The sequence below is a fragment of the Protopterus annectens genome, chromosome 1.part1, assembly GCF_019279795.1.
Source record: "Protopterus annectens isolate FY-2018-M chromosome 1.part1, PAN1.0, whole genome shotgun sequence".
NCBI lineage: Eukaryota > Metazoa > Chordata > Ceratodontiformes > Protopteridae > Protopterus > Protopterus annectens.
This window is the reverse complement of record NC_056726.1, coordinates 1,372,849,845-1,372,872,452: the sequence shown is the minus strand read 5'-3', so window position 1 is coordinate 1,372,872,452 and position 22,608 is coordinate 1,372,849,845. Positions and strand designations below refer to the sequence as shown.

At 40.0% G+C, this 22,608-nt stretch overlaps 1 protein-coding gene across 1 annotated transcript in view; it reads right to left on the bottom strand.

Moving 5' to 3' along the window:
• The window catches only part of DCC (DCC netrin 1 receptor), a 2,283,601-nt gene that overhangs the window by 766,947 nt on the left and 1,494,046 nt on the right, over nucleotides 1-22,608 (bottom strand). The window contains exon 12 of the mRNA XM_044089014.1: nucleotides 11,351-11,400. Within this exon, the coding sequence (XP_043944949.1) occupies nucleotides 11,351-11,400 (50 nt within the window). The remainder of the gene's footprint in view (nucleotides 1-11,350; nucleotides 11,401-22,608) is intronic.

Sequence of the window (22,608 nt, the reverse complement as noted above, 5' to 3'; positions counted from 1 at the left end):
ATAGCTTATTTATGACCAGGGTCCACCAGACTGGTCTCCTGTTTTTGGAGGAGTGAGTCTTGGTTTTATCTGGGATAGCATGATCCATGCATTCCTGCAGGTGCTCATAGAATGCATTTGTAAAGGATTCTGCGGATTGGGCTGTATTATCCTCTGGCCCAGGGGCTTTGAAGGATTCCACCTCAGTCTTGAGAAGTGCAAAGTTGGCTTTTGAGAAATTCTTTACAGTGATTTCCTTGGCTGGGGGTGGGGACGGGATATGGATGTCCAGGGAAATTTGTTTATGGTCTGATCTTACCAATGAGGGGTTTACCTCTGGTGTGGAACATACAGTCCCCATGTTGGTGATGACCAGGTCCAATATGTTGTTCCCTCTTGTGGAAGTGGTGACCAGTTGTTCCATTGTGTTAGTGTTTATAAATTCAAGGAACCATTGGGCGAGGGTGTTTGGGCTTGAGTAGTTTTCCCAGTCAATGTTTGGGTAGTTGAAGTCACCCAATAACATAGTGTTTGGAGAGACCTTCATATTCTCCAGTGTTCTCAGGAATGCCAAGTGGGGTTCCTGTAATAGGGAGGGTGTTCAGTAGCAGGCTACAAACTGAAAGGCAGTTTTGCCCGCTGTTAGTTGCACATGGATGGTTTCCGATGCTTTGTGCAGTGCCACTAACCTGGAGGTGTAGGTATCTTTGATGAATATAGATACTCTCCCTCCTTTTGTGCTTCAGTCCGAGTTTTGGGTACGAAACGCATGGTATGATTTATAACCTGGTAGTGCTGGGGTGCTCTCAGGAACCTTGATCCAGGTTTCTGTTACTGCACAGACATCGATTTTCTCCATACTGAGGAGAGTCTCGAGTGCGTGCATCTTGAGGTTTAGATTTCTGGCATTGAGTAGCATTACCTTTAGTTTTTTTATCTTTGGGTTGTCTATGGAGGTGGGTTTGTCCTTTGAGCCTTGCCTAAAAAAGGCACTATGGGGGTGGCAAGAGCCTTGGCCAGTATACGAAAGCCTAAGGGTGACAGGTGCAAGCCGTCCCTAGCGAAGCAATGTGGCTTGTCGAGCATGTCATCCCAGGTTGACAGACACTGGATCCCCTTTGAATGACACCAATACTTTAGCCAATTGTTGAAACTGATCATTTTGTCTTTATACTGTGGCATCATTCTTGGTGAGGGCAAGATGCTACTCAAGGTCAGGGACATACCAGCCTGGGCTACATGGTCAGAGATCTCCTCTATGTCTCTTTTCATGTAGTCCAGGGAGGTACGTCTCAGGTCATTCACACCAGCATGGAAAATGACGGAGTCATACTTGTACTTGCTTTGGAGTGACCTGAGTGCTTGCATTATGTGGCGGATCCTGGCACCCAACAGGCAGCTTACAGTGACCTTCTCCTTGTTCAGTCTGGTGAGTGGGACATCAGTGTGCCGGACAAAAGAGTCCCCTATAACAAGTGTATTTGGTGTGTTGCTTGGCCTTATGGGCTGTGACTGTGAGGCACACTGATTTTGTGAGATATGTGATTTGTGGGTATTGTTGAGGGGTGGCTGTTGCTTGGATATCTGCTTAGGAGGTCTATGCTGTTTAGGCAGATTTTTATTTAGAGCCTCCGAGTATGTTTTTGTGTGTTTATGTGTTGGGTATGCAGATACAATAGGTCTGTGTGAGACTGGATTTGTGGTGTGGGTGGTTACCTTATCCTCCTGACTGACTGTGCCAGTCTTGGGTTGAGAGAGCTCTGCCTCCAGTTTGGCTGTGTAACTGCATCTCTCACATGTATTAGAGCTTGTTGGAAGGAAGAGAGGGTTGTCTGTATACATAAGGCAATTGTAACATTACCTCAAAATTCCCAGATTCACCAGCTGGACTGGAGAGTAACCTTGAAACTGACCCTTGAACATACCAGATTAGTATAGGGAACTGTTTTTTTTACTGATCAGATTAGGGAAGGGAACTGATTTTTCACTTGATCAGGAAGGACCAATTGGGAGTCTAATACTTATGAGAAGTCAAGGAGGGTGTAGTGCTTTAGTTAGTTAGTGTTTCCTTATAAGAGCTGAGCAAGTGCAGGTCTTTAGAAAGAGAATAGAGTGATTACTTTGAGAGTTTGAACAGTTGTAAGGGAAAAAGTGAAGAGCAGACTTTGTGGAGCCTGGAATACTTTAAACCTGTTTAGGCGGCGCTGCCCGACGCTGCTCAATGCATAAAACCGCGCAAAAAGAGAGTTGTAGGGTTTTAAGACTTCACTTCTGAATAGCATTTCCCAGAGATAAAATAAAAAAAGCAAACGCATCAGTCCAGAGTTTAGGCCAATTTATCCATTTAAAATGTGCACAGTAAAATATTCAACTTGTAATGCATTTTGGCTGCTGACATGGCTATCTTTACATAGTTATTCTCTTATAGTATAACCTGAACTTATGGTATTTAATGATAAATTTTACAACAGTTGTCAGTTTCTTAATAATGACCTCCAAAGCCTCTGATGTGACCTAGTACGTTTTCTTACTATTGCTTTATCTAGTTTGTCTTAGTTGTATACCTGTAGCATATCTCTCATCCTCTCAGCAACAGACTCCTGGAGAAAACTTCCAAAGCAGATACTTGTATTGAAAGAGCAGCAGTAGCTGTAGCAGTGATACCATACTCCATAACAATGCACTCAAACATAATACTGACAAACAGAGGGGAATGTATATGTCTGAATCAAGCAGTGATTAAATTGCTAGGGACTTCACTGAGCACAATTTTACTCAATCTCTCCATTTCATAATCCATAGCATTCGCACCACACTTACAAAGGCACACCTCCACCTTCCACAAACACAGCTACCCACACCCACACAACATACCAGTCAAATTTAAGGCTTTTCCCACCTCACTGCAAAACACTGCTGTAATGGCTTTGGCAAACAAATGAAAATGATTGATGGGTGTTGGTTCAGAGCTCCTATCCATATCTCTCAACAGTACAGATTTTTGCAGAAAGTCCAGATTTTTTGTCCGTTTTTCATAAAATTGCAGTTTTCTGTCAAATCACTGGCAAATCATTCAACACTGAAGTCAGAAAGTTGACAGACATTTGATTTTCAGACTTCATATCCTTAAGAAAATCCACTCTAATGCAAAACCTGTTTATCAGCTTTCTAAGTTTGTAAGTGCAATATTTATAAATTGTCCCAATTTCTGGGCCTTTGTCCCCCATTATTTATGGCCTTGTCCAGATTTCTTGTTCTATGATGTTGAGAGGTATGCTGCCATCCCTTCCTACTGGAGCCAGTCCACTGCACTTGCACAAGTGCCCCCCCCCCCTCAGGAGGGCAGCAAGCAGGTATCGGTGCAGATTTGCTTTATAGTTCTTTTACACCACACACACACACACACACACACACACACACACACACACACACACACACACACACACACACACACACTAAATCTTGTTGTCCATGTTATTTCTTCTTTTCCTTAGTTTCGTTTCTCTTACTTGTAGTGTTACTTTTACTCATTTTTTCTCCTGCCTCCCATATCTACCCCAATTATTACTTCTAACAAATACTTTTTCTCACTCTTTCTTCTCTTCCCCTCCTCCTCTTTATCCACTATTTGAACTTTTCCATTCTGACATTTGCTTTATGATTAATAATGAACTGCCACCCTTATAATGTCAGCACATTTCAATGCTACATAATATTGTATTTAGTCTAGTAATAGGTTCATAGGTAGGTACTAGGCTATCAGCCCAAGGGCCTAAGTAAGCCTAGCCAACAAGGTTCCCTGGCTTTTGCCACCTAAGATAGTTATTTTCCTGTGCCACTGTCAAGCAGAGCCACAGAAGTGATTCCCGGGGTATATTTCCTATTTCCCATCCACTCAAAGATTTTTCTTGAAGAGTGCTAATGAGGAACATTGCTTGACATAGATGGGTAGCTTGTTCCAGGGTATGGGAAGTCTATCCCACCAGCAGGTCCTGTTTATTGTGGTGACAAGGTTTAGGTCCCTAGAGCATGTAGCTTGGAGGGATTGGGATTTCTTTACGTGTAGCATGTCCAACAGCTCTGGATTTGACATAGTTTTATATGTTAGGAAGAAATCATCTCAGAGTAGACGTTATGCTATGGAGTAAAGCTGGAGTTTTTTGAGATGGACAGTGTAGGGCATCTGTTTGCGGCCAGTAATCCTCTTTATGAGGTACTTCTGTGGCCTTTCAGCTGCTGCAGATGTCTTGTGAGGTACATCGAAAAGGTGCGTTGTACTCTATAATGGGTCCAATGAGTGTTGAGTAGAGGGGAACAATGACCTCTTTTTTCCTGGATGAGAACCCTTTTGTGATGAGGTGTGCCACATAGAAGGATGTCCTGACTACTGTGGCAATGTGATTATCAAAGGAAAGACTACTGTCCACCTGGGTCCCAAGGTCTCTTATCACACATTCACTGTTAAGTAGACTGCTGCCTATGTGGTAGTTCATGGGTACATAGTTTTTACCAAATGGGATGACAATGCATGATTTGGCATTGAGCTTGAGGCCATGGCTCTGACACCAGGCATCTGTCTCAGTGAGGCCCTTCTGTAGGATGTCCACATCATTTGGGGACTTGACTATGGCTCCTAGTTTGCAGTCATCTACAAACTTCGTTAGCCAGAGGCCTTCTGTGTTAGCCTGTACTTCAGAGAAGTAGATACCGAACAGGAGAGGTCCCAGGACTGAACCCTGTAGTACTCCACTTGTCACTGGCTTGATGTCAGATTTAGAGTCTGCAACTTTTACAGTGTGGGTTCTGTCAGTGAGCCAGTTGGCAACCCATCTTGTGACGTAGGGATTTATACCTAGTTTAGTGAGTTTAGCTATAATTCCAGAATGGGGGATGGTGTCAAAAGCCTTGGCGAGGTCACAATAGGCTGTGTGAACCACCTTAGCCTCATCTATGGCTTTGGTGACTGCCTCAAAGAAGTTGATTAGGTTCAGGATGCATGACCAGCCTTTCACAAATCCGAAATGGGTGGGGTCCAGAGTTTGGAGGTTACCAATGTCTTTGTTTATGAGTTCCATGATGATATGTTCCATGGCCTTGCAGACCAGGCTCGTCAGGCTAATAGGGCGATAGTTCCCAGGATCAGTGGTGGCTCCCCCTTTGTGGAGTGGGATAACTGTTGCTGTGCGCCATTCAGTGGACAGAAAGCCTGATGTGAGGCTATGACTGAACATGGTGCTTAGGTGGGGAGCCAGTTTGTTCTGAAGTTCATGTAAAACGCAGCCTGGGATGTTGTCCAGCCCCATGGATGCTGTGTTTTTGGCTTTAGAAAGTGCAGCTTTTACCTGTGTAGTTGTGATTACAGGGACTCTGCATTCTTCCTGTATAGATATGGGCCCTTTAGGGTGTGAGAGGGTGGTAAAGTTAGCACTGAACCTATCTGCCAGGATGTTGGCAATATCAGTTGGTTCTGTAATTTTCATGCCGTTGTGCTGTAACTCAGAGCAGATCTGGGTGTTGCCATTGAGATTCTTGACATAGCTATAGAATGCTTTGTGGCTGTCCTTAGAATCAGTGGCAATTTTATTTTCATAGCTAGCTTTGGAGGCTCTTATAAGGGATCTCAGCTTCTTACTGAGGCTGACCAGGGAGCTCCACCACTCATGGGATTTTACTCTCTTTTGCAACAGTTTCTTCCTTCTGTTGTACAGTTTGTTTATGGCAGGGGACCACCAGATTGGCTTCCTTTTTTGGGAGGATAGCTTCTTGGTTCTGTTTGGGATAGCACGATCTATGCACTCATGTAAGTGTTTATAGAGTGCATTTGTGTAGGATTCAGCAGTCGTAACTGTATTGTCCATCTGCATGGGTGTCATGAAGTTTGCCATTTCTGTCTTAAGAAGCATGAAGTTGACTTTGGAGAAATTTTCTTACCGTGGTCTCCTTAATGGGGGGTGGGGGGCGGGATGTGGATATCTATAGTGATTAGCTTATGGTCGGATCTGACCAACGAGGAGTTGACTTCGGGTGTGGAACACCGGTCATTCATGTTGGTAATGACTAGGTCTAGGATATTGTTGCCCTTGGTGTGTTGTGGATAAGTTGATCCAGGGCACCGGAATTTATGAATTCCAGAAAGCGTTGAGCAAAGGAGTTGTTACATGAGTAGTTTTCCCAGTTAATGGTGGGGTAGTTGAAATTGCCCATTATTAGGGTGTTTGAACCCTAATATTTTCCAGTATATCAAGAAAAGAGGAGAGGGAATCCTGGGGCGCATGATGGGGGATCTGTAGCAAGCTACAATTTGGACTGCAGTTTTGCCCAGAGTTAGTTGCACTTGGATATCCTCGGATGCGTTATGCTGAGCAACTAGCCTGGAGGTATGGATATCCTTAATGAATATGGACACACCTCCGCCTTTGGTGTTCCGGTCCAGGTTATGTGGCCGAAAAGTGTGGTATGAGTTATAGCCTGGTAGTGCAGGGGTGCTCTTTGGAGCCTTGAACCAGGTCTCAGTCACTGCATAGATATCGATGTTCTCCATTTTAAGGAGTGCCTTGAGTGAGTGCATTTTGAGATTTAGCATTCTAGCATTGAGTAGCATTACCCTCAGTTTTTGCTTGCCTGTTCCTGTTATGGTGGTGAATTTGTCATTTGAAGCTTGTCTAAAAAAGGCACTATAGGGGCAGCAAGAGCCTTAGCCAGTATCTGGAATCCCATGGGCAACAGGTGCAGGCCATCTCTGGCAAAGCATCGTGGTCTGTCGATCATGTCGTCCCAGGCAGACAGATACTTGATTCCCCTTAGAAGGACACCAAAAGCTTAGCCAATTGTTGAAGTCAATAATTTTGTCCTTGTACTGTGGTATCATTCTGGGCGATGGCAGAATGCTACTCAGGGCTAGGGTCATACCTCCCTCTTCCAAGTCTCTATTCATGTAGTCCAGGGAGGTACATCTTAGGTCATTCACACCAACATGGACAATGACAGAGTCATATTTGTACTTGTTGTGGAGTGACCTGAGTGCGTGGGTTATGTGGTGGATCCTGGAACCCGACAGGCAGCTGACAGTAACCTTCTCCTTGTAGGCCTGGTGAGTGGGACATCAGTGTGCCTGACTATAGAGTCGCCTATGACTAGTATGTTGGGTACGTTGTTTTGCCTAATATATTATATATGCTATAATACATATATATATATATATATATATATATATATATATATATGTTTGCCCATAATATCTGAATAAGTGAGTGGGATTTTCATGACAGCATGAAGGAAACATTTTCCTTCCTTCTGTGTTTTTTTCTTAAGTTTTGGATTTTTCTTGGTATATTGATTGATTTTCTTAGTATATTTTATTTTTTATTTATTTTCCATTTGTTTACCAGGTAGTCTGACTGGACACAATGTGACCATTTTCAGCGGAGGCTCGGGGAGAAAAGCTCCAGATACATAGTAAACAATTATAAAAAAATAATAAAAATTAATTGTACAAACATAGCTATTTTGTACAAAGAGCATAGAAAATATAAAAGGAGTAAAATCAGAGTTTTACAACTGATGCAGCATACAGTGGTTAGAATATTGAGAAACAATTAAACAAGATAATATACCACAAATATACAATTGCTTGAACATAAATTCAAAAAGAAGTTTCCATAGACAGGGTCATAAACTAGAAATCATAACTATATTGATATGATTTATATTGCATTTATCTTGTTTTAATGATGGTATATATGTAATATTATACGTGTCATATGTGCGCAAGTATTTGTATTACTCTATGTATTTACAGTATATTGACAAAGTACTGGGTCACATCAGAGGCTTGGGAGGTCATTGTTAAGAAACTGAGAACTGTTGTAAAGCTTGGCATTGAATACCATAAGTTCAGGTTATACTATAAGAGAATAACTATGTAAAGATAACCATGTCAATAGCCAGAACGCATTATAAACTGAATGTTTTACTGTGCACATTAGGTGGTGGTGCTGCAGTAGTGTTGTCGCCTTACAGTAAGACGTTGTCCTGTTCGATTCTCAGCTAGAGCGTCTTCTGTGTGGAGACATGCGTGATTGGGCGTACCTTCGATGAAGGTTGTGCATCAGGGCTGGCAACTTGGGAAGAAAAAATCTACTGCCGAGCATTAGCGGACCTGAGTTCCGCTGTGGCGACCCCTAACCGGGAAAAGCCAAAAGAAACAACAACAAGAAAGAAATGGATAGATTGGCCCGAACTCTGGACTGATGTGTGTGCTTTGTTTTGTTTTGTTTTTTTTTTTATTCCTGGGGAAATGCTATTCAAAAGTGAAGAGACATATAAAGGAACAGTTTTAGTGGCACACCAGACTGTAATTTTTTTTATGTCTATTGTCATGCAAAGCTGACAAAATAGTTGAATCTATCCAAGCTGGAGATGTGAGACTGTAGCCCAATGAAGGAGGGGAGATGGGTGGAGTAACTTGGCAGGAATTGAAACTTGCAAAATTGCTCGTTGTGAAAAGTCTTTTTTATCTCCGTAATTTGTTGACACTTTTGCAAGTTTCTTTCAGAGAATTTGTAGTACATCAATAGGAACAACATTTGTAAAAATCAGCACATACCAGTCAATGACGCATGAGCTGCAGACTGTCAGACTTGGCAATTTTTTCAGGTGGTCCATTCCAAGTGAATGGAAGTCTAGTCTGACAACAAATGGTAGGGCTATTTGTTCTCACTGTTTGTGCATTGAGACAGATTTAGCTTTACAAAGGAATCACAATATCTGCCCCCATGAGGGCAAAAAAAAATAAAATTAGGAATGAGTACTTATTTTGCTGCAGGCAGCTTTAGGAGGTGCAGTAAATCATGGCAAGATAAAAAAAATATATGTTTTTTCATTGTTTGCCCGTAGTGATCCTTTAAGTTTTAGTGGAGCGCCACTATTTTAAAAGAGCAAGACAGATTGAAAGGGGGTGGGCACTTCTGTATTTTGGTACTATGGAATACAGTAGGATTGCCAATAAATTTAAATAGTTGAAGGGGAGTGATTTCACAAAATGATAATTTTGTGCTTACTCACACCAGCCAGTCAAAGCAGAGAGGAAATGAGATATATGGTCAAATTAAAATAAGGGGTGCAACTAGAAAGACAGCAGTAGTTAACAGGGTGGCAAGGTGGGAAAAATTTCTGTCTGACTCACAAGAGAGAGCTGTGGTCTCTTTTCAAGTTTTAATATGCAGTTAAAAGCAGAATGCAAGTAAAACACAGTATAAACTAAACAAGTCACAGTATACAAAATAGAAAAAGAAACTAAAGTAATGCAAAATACAAAAAAATAAAAAGCAAACTCACCTTTCCCTCACAGAAAACTGTTGCAGAGTCTGGGTGAGCTTAGCTTACAAGATGGCATAACACTTTAAACAACATTTACCATTATTTTTCCGAAAACGTGAAAACATAGTGACATAATTTTGGAGAAGAACACAGCTTTCCTTTATAATCCACTTTATTTTGGGTATTTTGGGTATGTGCTAAATTATACATAATAACAGCATTCATACATATAATGGTTATGTGGCTGATGTCTTGCAGACAACAACTTGTGGTTAGTAGGAAACCCAGCAAAACTTTAGTCAGTGAAGTTATATCACTAAGAGAGAAAGTGTGGGCATGTAGAAGTGATTGCTGGCCTACAGGTACTTCAGTAGACCGAATACCATATTTGTTCCCACAGACATTCATAAACTGGTAAATGAAATGCAGAATTAGAGTCTTTGCAGATTTCACAGCAATCAGGTATTATAGACAAACACACACATGCATGCACACACACACGCACACACACACACACACACACACACACAGTTATTTTTCTTAATATCTGCCTTGATCTTATTATATGGAAATGTTAAGAATGTGACATAAAAATAAATAAATAAACAAAGCCTTAGAATAAGACGAAGCACATAAGTAAATCTGACAATCAAGTTCTGCATGGTAAGTGCAGGAACATTACATCTAATAAAATAAGTATTTATTGCATCCTGAGACAGATTTATAACATTCCAGGCTAGATAGTGATTATATTTTTGAAACATAAGAGACATACCTCAGAGCCAAAGACAAACTCATGTTTTCATTTCTTGTGATTATATATCTGATCAATATTTCACACACAGCTCCACAATAAGGCAACACTCATCCATCTAAGCTATTTTTTTATATTTAATAATTTATAAATATTCTGCGGCCTTGGATTAAGACGAGTTACGTTTTAGGTGTGAATTCTTGCTCTAAGTGGTACACATGATTTCTTCAGAACTGGCTCGCATAAGTGATTTAGTATTGGCTCAGAATGACAAAGCATAAGCAAGTGTGTTGTCCCTATGGGATTTGCAACTATAACGCAGTTGTTATTGAAGCTCATTACCAGCTCACCAATTAACAGTTAATTAGCAATTGATTAAAAAGAAATCACCATTCAATTAGCAGACTACTGCTAGCATTAATGTACAATATAAGGTATTGTGGCAGCAAACTATTGCTACTATTAATGCACAATATAAGGTATTTATACAGAAACTAATAAATAGCAGAGATGGTTATACAAATGACAAAGTGTCTGACAACTTTTAAAAATATAATTATATGCAAGGTCAAATCTGAGACAAAGAAAATACTGTTTACAGTTTCTAAAACATCAATACCCACAGTTATGAATATAAGGAAACAGACTGTACACCCCCATTAGTTTTGGATAGCCATGTAAAAATGCACAGTTGTCAAACAAAAGGTCACAGTTAGACAGAAAGCATTTTTGAATGAAATGACTCAGTGATAGCTCTGAACATAGAATCAGACTAAATCAGTATCTGTAGTAGGTGATATAATAACATGAACAAAAAGCAATGAGAACCAAAGGCGTAGCTCAGATGGGGTGAAAGGGGCAGCCACTCTGGACACAAACAGGTAGAATGCACAATCAGCAGTGCATTCAGAAATGAATGCCAGTATCACATTTGTGGTCAGAACTGAAGTGCTTTAGCTCTGTGTGTGTTGCATAAACACTAGCAGCTGCTTGCTAGAAAAGAAGCAAGCGGTTTGCTAAAGTTTAAAATGAAAGAAGATACATATGTATATATATATATATATATATATATTTATTTTTTTATCCTAGATTCCAAAGGAGGCTTTTTATTTAATCCTCAAGTCCCGTGGGGGGGGGGGGGGCAGGTCAGGGGGACCAGAATAGCTAGGTACACCTTAAGTGTGAACATGTGTTACTGTGTACTGTTTAGACACTTCACCGACTAGCATTTAACTTTTATCTGGTTCCTTTATATTTCACTCTATATTCGATATACAGATACAAAAAATTCTCTCTTACCCTTGAGTTGATTACTTCTAAGGACACATTCTGAGGTGCAGCACTAGGAACTGTAAAATATAGACGGAAACAACCAATTAAGTTTATGAAGGTACAAAGAGAAAATAAATAAGCACTTTTAAGAAATGCTATAAACAAGTCTGAAGGTTACCACTAGTCTATAAAAACTGGCAAAGGATTACATTAGCATAAACAAAAAAATTGTCAATTGTATTAAAATAGCAAAGCTCCTTTTCAAATAAGACAATATATAGCAGGATTACGCAGCCCTAAAATAAGAATGAAGATTGTGGAATGCAGATATCAGTGTGCCATCTCCTAATCTGGTTTACTCACTTGTTTTACTGACTGCGATGTTTTACTGCATTCATATAAGACTTACAAAGCATGACTGCAATGAAACATAACACAGGTACTTTCCAATTTTTGATTTTATTTAAGAATTATTGTGGAATCTCAGATTATACCTAAACAGACTGGCAGATACACTCTGCATAAATGTATATGGAGAAAGTAAACCTGAAGGCTGATTTATTGAGCTTTTCAACCTCTCTGGATACAATTCCTAAAAAGAAATTTGGTAGGATAGTTTATGGAAACTGTACAGAGATAGGAATTCAACAAGTCAACATCTAATGTTCTTAATTCCATGTTTCTTTTATAAAATGAAATTCAAGGATACCAACATACATATACTGACCTTAGAAACAGGGACAAAATTTGCTCGTGCTTGATAAGACCATCTAGTCAGCTCATGTTCCCTAGATTATGTGAAAGGTGGAGACTATACATAACCAGCAGTTCATCTTTTTATATTAGGTCTACTCAAGTATTCGAGTGCTAGCAGCTTGTGACACATCTGCTCACTGCCACTTGCTCAAAAAAGTAAGTGCTCAAACTCCTGTTTCTATGTAGTCCTCCATACAACTTACCCTATACAACAGCCCTACCAGAACCTAAACTTTAACTCTTAACACTCCTATCTCCAACCCAGCCAGAATCCTCGCTCTCTTTCCCTAAGCCTCCAGCCCCCTACCCTAAAGTCCTCAATCACTCCTGAAATCTAAAACTCCAGTCCCCCTCCCTAAACCTAAATTCCCTAATCATTTCCTAATTTGAAAACTCCCTAACCATAAAACTCCCTTCCAGCTTATTAATTCTAAAACTTCCACTCCAGTTCCCTAAGCCTACAATTCTTCTCCTGCTCCATAAGTCTAAAATACTCTTCTTTAACCCCGTCAACATGGCTGCCTGCTCAAACTTATATTCAAGTTTGAATATAAGCAGCAGCCTAAAGGAGCTACAAGGCACTTAACTCCCTGGATTTCAGACAATGGTTTTCAAATGCATGGGAATCCTTGTAGTGCTCCCTTTTAAGCTGCACCTCACAAAGACTGCCTTATAATTATTATATAGACTCATGAATTTTATTGCCATTATTGACATAGTCCACTTTTTGTGTGAGATGTTCCAATCACCTACCACATTTTCTGTTAAATAATACTTAATCACATTACTCTTAATGTGTATACTCCATTTGTTCAGATTATGTCCTGTTTTACCCATTTATATTTCTTATTGAAGACCATACAAGTTAACTGCCTTTATAAGGCTAGTTTTGCAGGCACCACACCACCTTTGATGCCTTCATTGGAAATGCTACTCTACAATCTCAGCCTTTAAAACTACTTAATATTAACATATAACACACACGCGTGCACACACACACACACACACACACACACACACACACACACACACACACACACACACACACACACACACACACACACACACACACACACACACACACACTCTACATTCTAGGCACCTCACATCTATCCTACAGTGGATTCTCTGGGATTGTTGCTTGGTATAGGGACTGAGGTTGGTATAATGTTTAAGGCATTTATCTCCCAGACACAGGGTACCGAGTTTGATTCTCACATTTAGGTGAGAAACTGACTAGGCTTAAAATGGCCTACAAGAGCAACTAGCCTAGTACTCATCAATGAACAAGTAAATTGATGTAGTAAAGCCATGAATAAGATAGAAATTTGCATATTCACTAAATTCACCCCTGCTCCAATGCATCTGTATTATACATGAGTCTGCTTCAGAAGGTCAAATGTCAAGAAAGTTGATGATCACATCATTGAGACTGAATGATCAAAACCCTACTATCTTGAAGGAATGAAGCAAAAAAAGTCCACTATAGTGAACAATAGGTAATTGTGTGAGACTGCAGTACATATGGGATTATGGATTTATCCTTTCTCTGCTGTAGTGCAGTCTTGGAGTTAGAATACACAATGTGCATAGGGTATGGTGGTGCAAGGGGGCTTGCTGTTCCACCAGTTTCATGCAATCATAATAGGGCAGCTTCAATGTTCTGGTCTTCATGATGTGAACATTGACTTTTGGGTAAGTCAACTTTGTATTTATATATATATATATATATATATATATATATATATATATATATATATATATATATATACAGTTAACAACAGCAGCAAATTACACAACCCAACCACTGAAGGTGAATACTGTAACGTAATAGAAATAAACAGCCAAAAAAGCAGTATCACCACCATGACTTCAGCTAAAAACAAATTTAATAACATGTAAAATAAAAAGCTAAGCGCTTTTGAACATTCACTATGTTTTTCATCAGATTTAAAAAGCTAAAACAAGCATACAGATTTAAAAAACATATGCAGCCAATCAATTGACTGATCTCAGACAGTGCCCTCTCAGGGTCGGTTTTAAAGGAATACAAGTGTTCAAACCAGGGGGTGTGTCCACTTGTAAATCACAAATCCACTTCATCTCAGCCTGCTCCATATAAAGTGGCATATCACCACTCTACATGTTTACTTTTACAACTTACAGCACCATAAAATAAAAAACTGGAAATATTCCTGGAAATATGTTTATATAGTGGATTCTTAATGTCCTTTAAGCATATATCGCTGACATGTTTTGATGTCCTCTATTTAAGTTGGCAGTTAGTTTTGCCAACATAGAATGCATTGCAGAGTTGACATGGAGCTATATATATCACATTTCTACTTCTGCAATCGGCATAAACCTTCAAAGAACAAGTCCTGCAAGTTCTCAGATGCACAAAACACTGTTGTTTGGTGATGTGTTTACAACAGCTACATGTTCTACAGGAATACATCCCTATTTTGTTCATTTTGATCCCAATCCCATTCTTAAATTCACAGTGACATTGTAGCTGCTTTATATTTTTGTTGGTCTTAAAAGAACTCGTCTCATGGTCTCTTCACTAGCAATAATTTTCCAATTGTCTCTGATGGTTTGACACACATAGCCAATATCACTGGAATTTGCCAACACTATCCTTGTTTTATTGTTCCCATTATCTTTGTCCGAGGTGTTTATTTGCAATTTGCCTCTGCCGATAAGGACACCAGTGAAACACGTACATCAGCGTTCCATGAGTTGAAGCAGGAAGAGGAGGACGTTTTCATCAGAGGACTAAATGACGTACAAACTTCCCTTGTAGTGAATCTCATTACATTTAAATTGAATGCTATGCAGTGCACCTTACTAAACAGAGGAATTGCTTCCATTCCATCAGTCCCCTCTGTAATTAGTGATGTACTTATACACTTGAAATTATTCTGCAGGAATGTCATGCTAAAATATTTACACAAAGACTCATCTAATGAAATAATTGACATATTAAGGAGACCAAGCACTTTTATTCCACAAAAATATTCCTTTGCTTGAAACTTTCTATAAAGTATGCCAGCAGGAGATAGTAGAAAAGTTAAATAAACGGTATAAACATTTTCATAATTTAACCCAAGAGGAAGAATTGGTGTTGAGAGAGAGGCAGAACAACAACAAAGACATCTTGATTTCAGCAGCAGACAAAGGAGGTGCTGGGGTTTTGATGAATCAATTGGATTATCATTGCAAGATGAATGCCATGTAATGTAACACACAAACTTATAGTGAAACAAACACGACACAAGTAAAGGGTATGATAAATGGGGTCAATGAACAACTGCAAGAATTACTAATGATGTGAAGTATAGATGAGTCTTTACTTCAATTCTTCACTGTAACACATCCGCGTTTACCGATAATAAAAGGCTTGCTGTTTCCTCACAGCAAGAGGTTCTCCCGTTCGATTCTCGGCTGGAGTGCCTTCTGTGTGGAGTCTGCATGTCCTCCCTGTGGTTGAGTGGCATTCAAAAGACATGCATAGAATGGGCATGCATTCGTTGAAGTTTGGGCATCGAGCTGGCACCTCAGCACCCGTAAAAAATCTACTGCCAATCATTAGCGGACCAGAGTTCCGCTGTGGCGACCCCTAACCAGGAAAGCCAAAAGAAAAACAGCAACAACCAAAAATACATAAAGATCTGAACAACCCACCCTTATGTCTCATAGTGGGTGGAGAAGAATCTTGGACAGAACCCTTATCTATGTACAGAGAAAGGAAATTAAAACAGGCACTTACATTCACATCTACTGTACTGAACGATATGGAGCATTTTTTAAAGACTTTACATGAATCCACTAGACACAGTGTGGATTATAATGCATATTTATTGGTAATTTTGGATATAGTGTGCCTGTTCATGGTTATTCTGAATGAATATGGTATCTATGCTGTAAAAAAATCAGCTCACCCCTACACGGGGATACAACAGTGATAGAATTAGCCTGATTTACAGGTTACCTGACATTGTCGTGAACAACAATATTTTCACATTTGGTAACGATATCTACTGGCAAGGAGGGGGTGTTGCTATGGGCACCCCCTTCGCCAACAGTTATGCTAATTTGCTATTAGCTGAATGGGAGAATAATCATGTGCTGAAGAACAACAGTTATGTCCACAACATCATATGTTACAGAAGATTTGTGGATGACATTTTCTTGCTATGGAAAGGTACTCTTAATGAGCTGCTGGGTTTTGTTTCTTATTTAGAAACAACTACAGCCTTTTTGAAATAAATTTTACATTACTTAAGCAATTGAATTAGTATTTTGGATGTGTTTCTATCAATGGATGATGGTGAAATTCCAACATCTACACATCGTAAAGAATGCTGTAGGAATAATTTTTGGATCGACGTAGCATGCATCCTAAACATATATATATATAAGAATGAGTTAAAGGGGCAGATGCTGAGGAATTCACGCTTACACACTAACAATGAAGATTTCATTATGGCTAATAAGACTGTTACTCAGGAATTTATGGCAAAAGGCTACACGAGGGAGAGAGGGAGATAAATGAGAGTGTGCGACAGGATATGGGTTTACGTGAAACCAAAGGGAAACCCTTCTACTCCGATAGAGCTATGATAGATGTGGCAGGGCAAATAAACACCTCGGACAAAGATAATGGGAACAATAAAACAAGGATAGTGTTGAACTATTCCAGTGATATTGGCTATGTGTGTCAAACCTTCAGAGACAATTTGAAAATTTTGGCTAGTGATGAGAGCATGAGATGAGTTGTGGGGGAGATAACTTCTTTTTCTTTTAAGACCAACAAAAATATAAAGCAGCTACTATGTCACTGTCAATTTAACAAAGACATTGGGATCAAAATGAATAAAATAGGGATGGATCCCTGTAGAACATGTAGCTGTTGTAAATACATCACCAAACAACAGTGTTTTGTGCATCCAAGAACTTGTGGAACTTATACTTTGAAGGTGTATGCAGATTGCAGAAGTAGAAATCTGATATATATATATATATAGCTCTCTGTCAACTCTGCAACGCATTCTATGTTGGCAAAACTATCCACCAACTTAAGGAGAGGATATCAAAACATGGCAGTGACATACGCTTAAAGGACATTAAGAATCCGCTACATAAATGTATTTCCAGGAAAACTTCCCATTTTTGTCATTTAATGGTCTGAAAGTAGTAAAAGTAAACATGAGGGGTGCTGATATGATGCTTTACATGGAGCAGGCTGCAATGAAGTGGATTTGTGATTTACAAGCGGAGACACCCCCTGGTTTGAAATCTTGTATTTCTTTAAAATCATCCCTAAGAGGGTGTTGTCTAAGATCAGTCAATTGATTGGCTGCATATGTTTTTTAAATCTGTATGCATGTTTCAGCTTTTTAGATCTGATGAAGGCCATAGTAAATGTCCGAAAGCATTTTACATGTTATTAAATTTGTTTTTAGCTAAAGTCGTGGTGATACTGTTGTTTTGACTGTATATATATATATATATATATATATATATATTATATATATATATATATATATATATATATATATATATATATGTATATATATATATATATATATATATATATATATATACATACATATATATATATATATATATATATATATATATATATATATATATATATATATATATATACATATATATATATATATATATATATACATACATATATATATATATATATATATATATATATATATATATATATATATATATATATATACATATATATATATATATATATATATATATATATATATATATATACCAACTGCTTTGGGCATCTGTTGTGATATGCAGTATCCTAAAGATAGGAGGACATGGATTACAGACTGCATGCTGTAGCAGGGCTAGCCACTTGGTGTAAAATATGGCTCTAGGTGATTCGGTCATGTTGACGAATGTTGCCAAATGGGCATAGGTATTTGCTGGCGATAAGTGGATTGAGGACCTGGCCTACTTTGGCTTAGTCCAGGGAGCCATGCTAATTTTGGGAGTGGTGTACATACCCCTATTGGCCAGTGTGTGCCCACCATAAAACCCAGGAGCCTTTCACCAATAAGCTATTAGCTGGCTGTTGTCTAGTTTCCCAGCTTGGGTTACTTGGGATAGCTCTACAAAAGCTGGATATAAAACCAATCAACCCACCCAACAAGAACTAAGAATTGCTACACCCAATGAAGGTTCACTGACAGGATGGAGGTTGGAAATAGACAACATGATGGTAAGGAGGAGGATGGACATCCTTTGTATCTAGCAGACAAGATGGATGGCCTGTGGAGGAAAGCCACTTAGCTTGGGGTCTAAAGTCTACAAAGGAGGACAGGCTAGAAATGGTATGGAAATTGTGGTGAGGAAGAGACTTCAGAAGAAAGTGAGGGATATCACCAGAATTGGAATCAGACTCATGGCAATCAGACTCCAGCCTAATGAAGGGGTAGTACTCACAATCTCAGCCTCTGCCCCACAGCAGGGTTGTGATACTGAGAAAAAGAGTGCATTCAGCCAGCAGTTACTGGACCTATTAGATAAAGCAGGACAACACCAGCAATAAAGAAGAAGTCATTCTAGACTTCTGTCTGTCAAACAGCTTGATAGTAGCCAACACATATTTCAGAAAAAGAGACAGTCAAGAGATCACGTACAAGAGTGGCCTAGATGCAAATCGGGTATAGTTTCTCAGAGTATGGAAAGGTCAGTGGGGTAGAGTCAGTGACTGCAAAGTCAGTCACACTGAAACATTTGGCCCACAGCATAAACCACTGGTTGCCACAATCAGCTGCAAGCAGTGGTAAGAAAATGCTCTAAGGTCAAAAGTGACCAGGCTGAAGACCTAGAAATTGACTGCAGAGAAGGCACAACAGTTCATGGTATTTCTCAGGGTTCTAACAACTCAAGAAGAAGAGAAAAATAAGTGGAGTTAAAGAAGAATGTTAGTGCCTCAAAACAGCACGTGAGGACTAGAGAACAGCTATGGAAAAACTCAGTCTATTGCTCTAAACCTCGCCTCATCTGCAACATCAACAGAAGGATTTGGAGGGACAAGTATATTTTGCAGAGGACATTGCTGCTGTGTAAGAGACTGTAAACCCACATAAAGTTCATCCCTGTCCATTTTCAAGTACAACTTAAATCTATAGATGGGAAACAGAAAAGTTACTTCATGCCTAGCCTCCCTGGACTACTAAAGGACAGATGCAGCCCATAAATGCTTTATTCCATGCATGGGCCCCCCTCTTATTATCTATGGTATGATCCCAGTTATTCTCATTAATGGTAATATACATATAATTAATGACCATGGGAAGGGTAAGGCCAATCTGCAGTCAAATTTGGTAGGTTATTTTGAACACAAAAAGGGAAAATGGCTATGCTTAAAATGTTCTGCAAGGTCAGCTAGCCTAGAATTTACCTATGAACATATAAACCTATAAGAAAATAAACTGCAAAATGAAAGAGGATACAAGAGGGAGAGAGGGAATTTATGGCAAAAGGCTACAAGAGGGAGAGAGGGAGATAAATGAGAGTCTGCGAGAGGATATGGATTTAAGTGAAACCAAAGGGAAATCCTTCTACTCTGATAGAGCTATGATGGATGTGGCAGGGCAAATAAACACCTCAGACAAAGATTAAAACAGCCATCTCCAAAGCCAAAAACACAGCATCAATGGGAACAGACAGTGTCCCAGGCTGTGTCCTACACAAGCTCAAAGACAAACTAACCTCTCACCTAAACACACTATTCAAACTCAGCCTCTCCACAGGCTACGTACCCATAGAGTGGCGCACAGCAATGGTTATTCCGCTCCACAAAGGTGGAGCCACAACAGACCCTGGGAACTATCGCCCCATAAGCCTGACTAGTTTGGCCTGCAAGGCTATGGAACGCATCACTTATTAACAGAGACATTGGGAACCTCCAAACACTGGACCCTACCCAGTTCGGCTTTGTTAAGGGCAGATCATGCCTCCTAAACCTGGTAGACTACTTTGAGACAGTTACCAAGGCTATAAACGAGGGAAAGGTGGTACACACAGCCTACCTAGATCTCGCTAAGGCCTTCGACACCATTCCCCATTCTGGTATTATAGACAAGATCACCAGCCTGAACATAAACCCCTACGTCACAAGATGGGTTTCCAACTGGCTCACGGACAGAACCCACATGGTGAGAGTTGCGGGAGCTAGGTCCGACTCTACACCGGTTACAAGTGGCATTCTCCAGGGCTCAGTCCTAGGACCCCTCCTGTTTGGCATATACTTCTCAGAGGTACAGGCAAGTACAGGAGGACTATAGCTGACCAAGTTCACAGATGACTGCAAACTAGAGGCTATAATTGACTCTCCAGCTGACACAGACATCCTCCAAAAGGGTCTCACTGAGACGGGTACCTGGTGTCAAAATCATGGTCTCAAGCTAAATGCCAAAAACGGCATAGTCATCCCATTTGGAATAAAAAAAGTACCCACAAACTACCACATAGGTGGTAGTCCCCTAAACATGGAAGACATAATAAGGGATTTGGGGCCCAAGTAGATTGTAATCTCACCTTTGATAATCACATTGCCAAAGTGGTTAGAAAATCCTTCTACATGGCCCACCTAATCACAAAAGGGTTCACATCCAGATCAAAAGAGGTCATTGTGCCCCTCTACTGGTCACTCATCAGACCCATCATAGAGTACAATGCCCCATTTGGGCTGTACCTTACAAGACACCTGCAACAGCTGGAAAGACCACAGAAGTACCTCACCAAGAGGATCACTGGCCTCAAACAGATGCCCTATGCTGCCTGACTGAAGAAACTCCAGCTGTACTCAGTTGCATATCGCCTACTTAGACGAGATCTCTGCCTGACATACAAGACCATGTCTAACCCAGAACTGATGGACATGCTCCACCTAAAGAAAACCTTATCCCCTCGAACCACATGCTCTCAGGATCTAAACCTCACCACAACAATAAATAGGACGTGCTGGAGGGATAGATTCCTGTCCCAGAGACTTCCCATGCTTTGGAACAAGATCCCTACATTAGACCGAGCTCCTCGCTAACTCTCTTCAAAAGAAACCCTGATGAGTGGATGGGAAACAGAAAGTTTACCCAGGGATCACTTCAGTGGCTCTGCTGGATAGAGGCACAGGGAACTAAATTAAAGGGGGTGGTGAAAGCCAACACATTCTTTTTAGGCTTACAAATGCCTTCAGGCAGATAGCCTAGTACCTACCTATGAACCTATGAACCTATACCTATAATAATATTTCTTTGACAGTAAATAACAGGTTGAGTTCAGGGAAAGCAACATATTCAACATATAGCTTGTCACATCCCCTAGAACAAGTTTAAGGTCATCAAATAAGAGCAGACAATTATTTTTCTACTCAGTAGCCAACAAGAAGAATGAATCATGTCCTTTAATCAAATAGCTTAAGTCAAAGAAAATTAACATGCAACTTCTATTTATTGAAATGGCTAAAATTCTAATCAGAAATGAACGTCACATATCATATTTTTTAAAGCAGGACATTCTGGCAGACAAAGAAAACATTGAGAAAGAAACCATTTTTAAATTAACTACACCTACCCGGTGTGTGCACCATCTCTGCTTGGCGGTCCTGCAGTTTGGCTGCTCGTCACGCCTCCTGTCTACTACCTGTGGGCTCCCTCTATTTTCCTACCCAGGAAAGGCATTAAAACTACATAGGAAGGGAAACAAAGCTCCACAGCAACTACTGGAAAGAACATCACCTCCAGTTATCCTGTGAAGATACCTTACCCTCAACGTGCCCTACAGAGCATCATTCCTCCTTAATAAAAAAAGGTTCAGTTCTACTACCCATGGGCTCCCTCTATTTTCCTACCCAGGAAAGGCATTAAAACTACACAGGAAGGGAAACAAAGCTCCACAGCAACTACTGGAAAGAACATCACCTCCAGGTATCCTGTGAAGACGCCTTACCCTCAACGTACCCTACAGAGCATCATTCCTCCTTAATAAAAAAGGCTCAGTTCTACTACCCGTGGGCTCCCTCTATTTTCCTACGCAGGAAAGGCATTAAAACTACACAGGAAGGGAAACAAAGCTCCACAGCAACTACTGGAAAGAACATCACCTCCAGGTATCCTGTGAAGACACCTTACCCTCAACGTACCCTACAGAGCATTATTCCTCCTTAATAAAAAAGGCTCAGTTCTACTACCCCTGGGCTCCCTCTATTTTCCTATCCAGGAAAGGCATTAAAACTACACAGAAAGGGAAACAAAGCTTCACAGCAACTACTGGAAAGAACATCACCTCCAGGTATCCTGTGAAGACGCCTTACCCTCAACGTGCCCTACAGAGCATCATTCCTCCATAATAAAAAAGGCTCAGTGTACGTAGCATAATACTACAATATCTGATTATAAATCACTATTGTATTTTTTCCTTGTTAACTATTTAGTATTACATCTTACCTCCCGCGAGATAGCAGCCAACCGCAGCCTGCA